The following is an 8600-nucleotide window of genomic DNA, read 5'->3' on the forward strand; positions in this document are numbered from 1 at the left end:
CACACACACACACACACACACACAGTTACAGGTTTGCCTTCAGATTTACCAAGGACACAACATAGGAACATACAGACAACATGTATACTTACACACACTCACACACAAACAAACACAAGCACGCTTACACAAAATAAGTACATACACACATGCATGCGGACATACACACACAAACACGGACGCGCGCACACACACATACACGGACACACATACACTAGGGGTGTGCATACAAATAATTTATAATATTCTAATAACCTTCACTAGACTGTGAGTTCCGTCTCCAGCAATGCAATGCAATAACAGTCCTTCACTAGACTGTGAGTTCCATCTCCAGCAATGCAATAACAGTCCTTCACTAGACTCTGAATTCCGTGGTCTCTTTTTATTTCCTGTTGATATCTCTGCATTGTGTAGGCTACACTCACAAACATATTACACAAACAGAACAAAGAAACTGGAAAATTTCTCATATCCACTGTTTATTGTGACTGCAAGACTCTAACTTAATTAACAGTGAAGTGGTAACAGAACTTCTACCATATCGTGACATCTATGCTATGCCAGGCTGTCTTATGCTAAATTATGCTATGCTAATTATGTGAGTTTTAGAAAAACGGAATAGGGATATTAATGTTCAAATAGTACATCTTCAACAGTTTATCCGATTATTCCACTATCCGTGCACACCCCTAACACACACAAAAATATGCTTACACACAAACAAGTACACATACATGCCTTTGATGAATTTAGCATATTGTTAAAATAAATGGGGAGTTAATTTTTCGTGTGTACAGAGGTGACCAAAAAGGTAGCAATTCTTGTCCAAAAAGTATTGCTACACCACAATACTCAATATGTTGTCCAACGGTGAGTCATTTTTCCCCGTTGCAGACACTGGATTTCAGGGTTCCCCCACCTGCCATATCCCACTTTAACCACTGTACACACACACACACACACTAGCGGTGTGCGTACAAATAATTTCTAATATTCGAATAACCAGCAGTGTTATTCAGATATTATTCATTTGTTTATTTTCTTCGCTGACAGAGCAGATCAGAGGTAGCAACGTTGACAGCACCACTGACTCATCAGCATTCAGTTTGCTTGACATGACATTCGCAAAACAATCCCTTGACTAAGAGATTTCGGTTGCACTTTTTAGAATCTTGCTGTACAATGAAACTGAGAGAAAGATATCATGATTAAATGTTTTGAAAATATTTTATTTAAGCTCTACAAATAAACAGTAAGTACAGAGGGGAGTGACCACTGGCACAAGGAGTGTTGTGGATGCTGCTGCATTATGTGTGTATCTTCAAGTTCTTTACGGTTAGTTCTTTAAGGGTTAGTAAATTCCCAGTCTCGTATCCAGTAGGTCACGGTAAGTGGCTCTTATGCACATGCTCCCATGTTTCCATCACAGCAGGAACAGAAATTCACATGGATGGATGGTAGTGCTTCTTATGAAATCAACATCAACAACAAACATCTTCAAAATCAACAATGTAAGATGTCACCACTTTGTGCAAATACACTATTAAGGCCCATATCAAGAGATCTATAATATTGGCTATCTGAATCATTCTTAGCTTTAGTTCTTAGTTTAATTTCTAGATATGTTCAAGTTCAAGTTAAAGAATTATCTTTCCAAAAGATGTGTTCTAAACAGACCCTTATATCGAGGTCCAGACATTCAGGTTTGCCTCAGCAAACAGATGGCACTGTTTTGACTGGCCAGAGGCCAGATGAAGGTATAGCAGCAGACACTAGATCTTCAGTTCGGTGGGCATGGCAGCTCCCGTAAGACCTGCCAGTAGGTTATTGGCGGTCAGTTCTGCCATGATGCCCCGGGTGGCATAAGTGGCACTCCCAATGTGAGGCAGGATCACTTGTGGGAGCAAGAAGAGAGAGAATACATAAATATTAATGATAACACAGTAGCACACACACACACATCAGTGTTTTCACATAGAACCATGATAACGATATAGAGCATATGTTTGTTGCTGTTGTTGTTTTTTGAGTGTGTGTGTGTGTGAGAGAGAGTGTTGTTTTGGGTGTTGGGGGGTAATGGGTAAAACTGAATGTGTAAAACATAATCCTTCAGAAACTTCAGGGGGTGATGATCAAGGAAGGAGGCTCTTGATAACGATGCTGATTTAACAGCATTTAGATTAAACGTAATGTAGCATTTAGATTAAACGTAATGTAGTGCAGGTAATGAAGTGCAGGTTGATGGAGCGCAGGTTGATGTAGGGCAGGTAATGTAGTGCAGGTTGATGTAAGGCAGGTTAATGGAGGGCAGGTAATGAAGTGCAGGTTGTTGGAAGGCAGGTAATGTAGTGCAGGTTGATGGAGGGCAGGTAATGGAGGGCAGGTTAATGTAGTGCAGGTAATGTAGGGCAGGAAATGGAGGGCAGGTAATGTAGGGCAGGTAATGGAGGGCAGGTAATGGAGGGCAGGTTGACGGAGGGCTTCTTACCGCAGTTGTTAAGGGTCAGTAAGGGGTGATCAGTGGGCAGCGGCTCAGGTGTGGTCACATCCAGACCAGCTGCAGCAATCGTCCCACTGGAGAGAGCGTCATAAAGGTCCTCCTGATTCACCACTGCACCTCTAGGGGGCGCACAAAAACCTTTAAAACCCACAAGCCACAACCAAATCACTGATGAGTCTACTGCCCTATCTGAGTTTGCCCGTCACCTGCTGGTGTTGATGAAGACGGCGGTCTTCTTCATCTTGCTGAAAAAGGCTTTGTCACACTGGCCTTGTGTGTCCGGAGTTAGGGAACATGAGACAACGACGAAATCACTCTGCGCCACCAAAGCGTCCAAAGGCACTGATAACAGGAAAGGCAAAGACGGACTGTGACCATGGTGTTTAAATGCATACACACGTACACATTCATGCGCATATATGTAAACTATAGCATCACCATCCTCTGACATGGTTTCCTGTTTCCTTAAACTACTTCCTCTCCTTTCATTACCTTTCCTTTTCTGAAATGCAATCGTCTTATGGCCTGCGCAGATTACACAATTTTAGCCCCATTTTGCAGCGATTTTGTCGTAGCCGTCAAATTTCCAATTAAACTACATAATCGTAATGTGGCTAATCTCCCGACCAAGATGCAGCAATAACTTATGTGTCTATGATCACCTATGACATGGTCAATCGTAAAAGACCATCACTGAAGACATAAAATCATGCAATCTGCACAGGCCATAGGCTCTATGCAAGACTCCATTTTGGATTCACTTGTACTGGCATATCAACTTCCTGTTTCTGTTAAAACATTGAGAAATATGGCTTTTTTCTATAATCATTGTCTTCAGGACCTCATCTCATGGTAATATAGACCGACTTTGTAAACATGTTGCGTACCACTCCCTTAGGAAAAGGGTTTAAAATGTTCTTAACCTTAAGCAAATGATGTTACTGAACTGGTTAGATAACTTTAGCTATGTTGTTCAATTAGAAATAGTCTACTATATTAAAACTGACAGGCTAGTAATCTGTCATTTTCTGTCATAGCCTACTGTGTACAGTGTAAACAGGAAGTTGATTGCACAGTATGGAGTCCTGCATAGAGTCCATTACTGTGCTTGATGTTCCCAACTGAATAATTTCCCAGCTTACCAAATTCTCCTTCCACTTCTTTGGCCTCTGGCTTGGCCGCTCTGCCAGTGTACAGCAGCTTTTTCACCCCAAAGGGCATCAGACGTTTGGCTATGGCCAAGCCTTCACAACAAGACAACACAGCACTGTCAATCACACTGACAACCAGTCTGACATAACTGAGGGTTGATTCAGCCTTACACTTGCTACAAAATATTAATCAGCCATTCGCTTTATTCGGACTTGTAACCAGAGGATTGCCGGTTAAAACCCCGACCAGTAGGAATGGCTGAAGTGCCCTTGAGCAAGGCACCGAACCCCTCACTGCTCCCTGAGCGCCGCTGTAGCAGGCAGCTCACTGCGTCGGGATTAGTGTGTGCTTCACCTAACTGTGTGTTCACTGTGTGCTGAGGGTGTTTCACTAATTCACGGATTGGGATAAATGAAGAGACCAAATATCCCTCATGGGATCAAAAGAGTATACATGTGGATTTGTTTACAAACTGGCAAAGGTGATTTTGCGAAGAGCCATCTCAACTGACAAGGTAATATTACACAATTTCATACAAATAGTGAGTTTTTGCACAATTGCTGTAAAGCAATTTGTGATTCTCCAGTTTGGGGGAGATAAGAGTAAAGTTGTAAGGCTGGTTCTCTAAAATGACTTTGAAGCAGTTATATTACAGCAGGACAGTAGTTAAACTAGGATCTCGTATATTACAGTAGAATAGTAGTTACACTAGGATCTGTTATATTACAGTAGTTACACTAGGATCTGTTATATATGAGTGTAGTTACACTAGGATCTGTTATATTAAAGTAGGATAACAGTTACACTAGGATCTGTTATATATGAGAGTAGTTACACTAGAATCTGTTATATAACAGACTGTAGATACACTAGGATCTGTTATATTACAGTAGGATAATAGTTACATTAGGATCTGTTATATCACAGTAGGATAGTTACAGTAAGAGTTATATTACAGTAGGTATCTTGCATAGGATGCCTGTAAAATGATGAAAACACATTTACAGAAGGCTAGTTGCAACTTATACCTATGCGGCCCAGTCCAATGACTCCCACTGTGGAGCCTGATAGGCCATATCCACACAGCCACAGAGGCTTCCACGTGCTCCAGCCCCCACTGGAGAAGGAAGAGACACAGAGGAGGTCAGAACTACCCAGGCAAACAGACACCCAGGCCCCCAAACACACAGGCCTTTTCCAAAATTAGCTACTTCGCCCTCCCTCGGCTTCAGTTAGGAGACAGAGAGGAGTCCCTATACTGTTGGCCCCTGTGATGGGATGGATGTGATGGGATGGATGTGATGGGATGGATGGGGTGGGATGGATGTGGTGTGGTGGGATGTGATGGGATGGATGTGATGGGATGGATGGATGTGGTGGGATGGATGTGGTGGGATGGATGTGGTGGGATGGATGTGATGTGGTGGGATGTGATGGGATGGATGTGATGGGATGGATGTGATGTGGTGGGATGTGATGGGATAGATGTGATGTGGTGGTTTGGATGTGATGGGATGGATGTGGTGGGATGGGATGGATGCATAAGATGTAGGCGCTGACCTTTTGACCTCGTTCACACCCTCTGGCAACCGACGGGCAGTAGCCAGGAGCAGAGCAACGGTGAGCTCAGCTGTGGCATCAGTGAGAACATCTGGAGTGTAGCCAACTCGAATCCCACTGTAGCACATGAGTTGCTATGACATTAGAGTTTGTATCATCAACCTACTCATAGCTGTGTAGCAAAGCAAAGTTAATTTCTGATGGTATTGCACTTGCTTGAGTAGTTTACTCTCTAAAAAATCATAACTAGTTCAAATGCAGGCTGAGTTGAGATATCAGTTGAGATGCACATGCAGTATCACAGAGCATGCACTGTCAGTGCATAAGCAGTTCACATACAGGAGCAGGACCTCACCGTTTCTTGATCTCGTCAATAGAGAGATGATCAAATCCCACGGACATGGTACTAATCACCTTCAAGTTGGGACCTGCATGACATGACAACAACGTTGACCCATCAATTTTGTCATTGTCAATTATTCACTTGGCAGTTTTCAATTTATGTTGTCAAAACCTACTCTGTCAACTGGACCAATCATTGCTCAATTGTTAATTCAAGATAATTCAGCACAACAACTACCCATCGGTTTTAAAGGCATAAAAAAGGATATATGCCCTACCCGCAGCATCAACAACCTTGCATCAATCAAAATAATAACCCAGCACAGCAACCCAGCGGTTTTAAAGACATAGGCCAAAATAAGATGTTTGCCCTACCTGCAGCATCAAGAACTTCCGCATCAATCCGGTCAGAGAGGAGACAGACGAGGCCGTGCGCACCGGACACACCGTTTAGAAGTTCAGCTCGGGGCACTGGCTCGTCAGAGTCCCACACGGAGAGGTTACACCTGGTTGCCATGGCAAAAAGGGGGAACACATGAAATCGTGGAGGGACGAAAGCACACATGTTGCAAATACGCAACATGTTTAAAATGACCAAGTGTACGAGCATGCCTTGCTGCCAAGTAATGTATCCTAAAGGTCAAACAGGTAGACATAGATAGATATGCTCAGTGCGAGTCGTTCAGAGTGGAACTCCTGAGTGTCCAGTGTCATTGAACTGTAAAAGTGTGCATTGATAACTGTAAAATTGCAGGCCACACTATTCGGTTACTCTCCACTGCGAACAAGCAATGCGCAATGCCTAGATCAGTGGTCCCCAAACTTTTTCTTCCGAGGACCAGCTCACTATGCCTGGCTCTAAGAGAGGGCCAGAGACTCGGAGTATATCAGTAACCATAAATAGCTTAGTGCTGTGAACAAAAGCAGTCTACCTTAGTTGAATATTCCATTACATTTAATCTATAGGCTATTGCAATTTAATACCATTGTTATCTGTGTTTATATTGCCATCATGCCATATCAGTGTAAAATGTAGCTCAAATGAAATAATACTAATAATAGCATTCTCAAAACTATAAGCAGGGAGTCCCAAAAGTATATTTTGAACTCTGAACTTTGCATACACAGCTCAAGTTGTGAACAAGCAATATCCTACAAATAATTTAAAGTTCTCAAACTATGACTTTTATGAAGTGGTGGCAGAAACATCTGAAATGACCATCATTCTAACTTTCACTCACCTGATGAGAACTTTGTGAACTCTGTATGAACATTTGAACGAGTGAATAAAAAATATAAATAATTATACCAGAAAGTTCCAGAATTATGACTTGAATAGAAGTTAGTTAGTTATTAACAATTAATTGATAAATGTTTAGAATACTTTGAGCACTGATGCAGTCAGCAGAGGCCTCTTACATTGTTTGCAGGTAGGCCTACTATACATTTCATTCCGTTTTCGATGGCAAACGCGAAACAGCGCCAAAACAACCACCAGTGGACAAAAAGAGTATTACATGTGTACTGTTAAAGGGGTGGTTCAGGATTTTGGACATAAGACCTCATTTCCAAGTAAGCAAGTGTGATATATATCAGTGGAGACCGTTTTCAACACGTTTCATCCAGTCCTAATTGCAGAGTTCGCAGGTGCTAGGCTAGCGCAATTCAACGGTATGTGCTAGCCTGCCACTAAAGACAGTCTTACCCACTCCAAAGCACACCCGAGGCAAATTCCAGACAATCGATGTAAATGTCTGTGTTGATAGAATAGTGTGAGAAATACAACTACCCTCGCATCGCGTTGCAATAGTTATACTTTGATCCCTGAAGTTGGTAGTAGTCATTTTGCATCTCAGCAGCGGACTGATATTACCAAGGCTACTACTAGGTATCCCCATTGGAGTGCGCTTTACTGTTTACTTTTCGGCGCAGTACTAACCGGAGCAAGTATAATTCTGCCGCTGCTAAGAAACTAGTCCATCAAAATGTAATGCGATCGTTGAAATGCAAGGATAGAATAACGTTAGAAATAACACTATCAAAACAGACATTTACATCGATAGTCTGGCGTTATAATTTATTTGCCTCGGGTGTACTTTGGAGTGGGTAAGACTGTTTTTAGTGGCAGGCTAGCACATACCGTTGACTTCCGCTAGTCTAGCACCTGGGAACTCTGCAATTAGAAGGACTGGATGAAACGTGTTGAAAACGGTCTCCACTGATAAATATCACACTTGCTTACTTGGAAATGAGGTCCTATGTCCAAAATCCTGAACCACCCCTTTAAGACTCGCCATAGAGAATGAATGGGGGAAATTACGGAGGTTTGACGATGTCGTACTCCCGTGCAGGCCGGATCCTATATACTACGGACATGTTTTGGGGGGCCACCTAAAATGAGGTGGCGGGCCGTAGTTTGGGGACCACTGGCCTAGATGATACGCAAAGGTTGCAAAAGAAGGAACGCAAAGGTTGCAAAAGAAGGAAAACAAAGTTGCATACATTCCTGCTTGTTTAAGTATTTTCACCCCCTCCTGTGGAATACGCCTGGTAACGAACACCTTCATGAGTTGCTGTGCACCCTGCATTCTGCAAAACGCTCAATCTCAATGATAGTGCAAATAAAACGGATAACGAAGTACAAACTTGGTGCCTTTCCCAGCCGCACCGTGCAAGGGCAGTCAGGCTCTTAGTCGAAAAGGTCAAGCTAATGATAGTGTGCAACAACAGCACCAGAAGGGAAGATAGAAACTATTAATCGAAGTCCCTTTGACTAGTCCCCATTCGCATGACGTGTCGGGTGATCTGTTGGCGCATTGGAATGACGTCAGAGTGTTGAAAAATAGTTCAAGTTCAAGTTTAAGTTTATTGCCATGTTCTCATAAAAGGATTTATCAGTAATGAAATATATTATATGCTCAAGAGCCAGCTCAACTTAATGAGTTTTCATTAAGTTGAGCTGGCATTAATTATTCTACTAATAAATAAAATAGTAGAATAACAACTTGTGTGAGTGTATATGTATGTGTGTGTTCGCTTCTGAGTG

The 8600-nt window shown here is 42.4% G+C and overlaps 1 protein-coding gene across 1 annotated transcript; it reads right to left on the reverse strand.

Annotated features, from left to right (window-relative positions):
* Positions 1 to 1208: 1208 nt before the first annotated feature.
* On the reverse strand, positions 1209 to 8347 carry grhpra (glyoxylate reductase/hydroxypyruvate reductase a). The gene is made up of 9 exons (XM_076287135.1): positions 8057 to 8347; positions 5930 to 6060; positions 5568 to 5640; positions 5213 to 5329; positions 4681 to 4769; positions 3643 to 3744; positions 2707 to 2842; positions 2489 to 2619; positions 1209 to 1894 (listed from the first exon to the last, which is right to left on the reverse strand). Exons 1-9 carry the CDS (start codon positions 8140 to 8142, stop codon positions 1773 to 1775), a joined length of 987 nt encoding a protein of 328 aa, XP_076143250.1. The 5' UTR covers positions 8143 to 8347; the 3' UTR covers positions 1209 to 1772.
* Between the last annotated feature and the right edge of the window lie 253 nt (positions 8348 to 8600).

This window comes from Alosa pseudoharengus, unplaced genomic scaffold, assembly GCF_046254945.1.
Source record: "Alosa pseudoharengus isolate Yale_2024_CS ecotype anadromous, Long Island Sound unplaced genomic scaffold, YU_APseudo_1.1 YU_APseudo_1.1_scf_16, whole genome shotgun sequence".
In the NCBI taxonomy this organism is placed as follows: Eukaryota; Metazoa; Chordata; class Actinopteri; order Clupeiformes; family Clupeidae; genus Alosa; species Alosa pseudoharengus.

Coding starts and splice junctions, on each gene's coding strand:
- grhpra (XM_076287135.1), bottom strand. CDS start 8,142: ATGCAGGGTGCACAGCAACTCATGAAGGTGTTCGTTACCAGGCGTATT. Junction 2,843..3,642: donor AGAAGTGGAAGGAGAATTTG/GTAAGCTGGGAA, acceptor TCCTGTTATCAG/TGCCTTTGGACGCTTTGGTG. Junction 2,620..2,706: donor GTCTTCATCAACACCAGCAG/GTGACGGGCAAA, acceptor TGCGCCCCCTAG/AGGTGCAGTGGTGAATCAGG.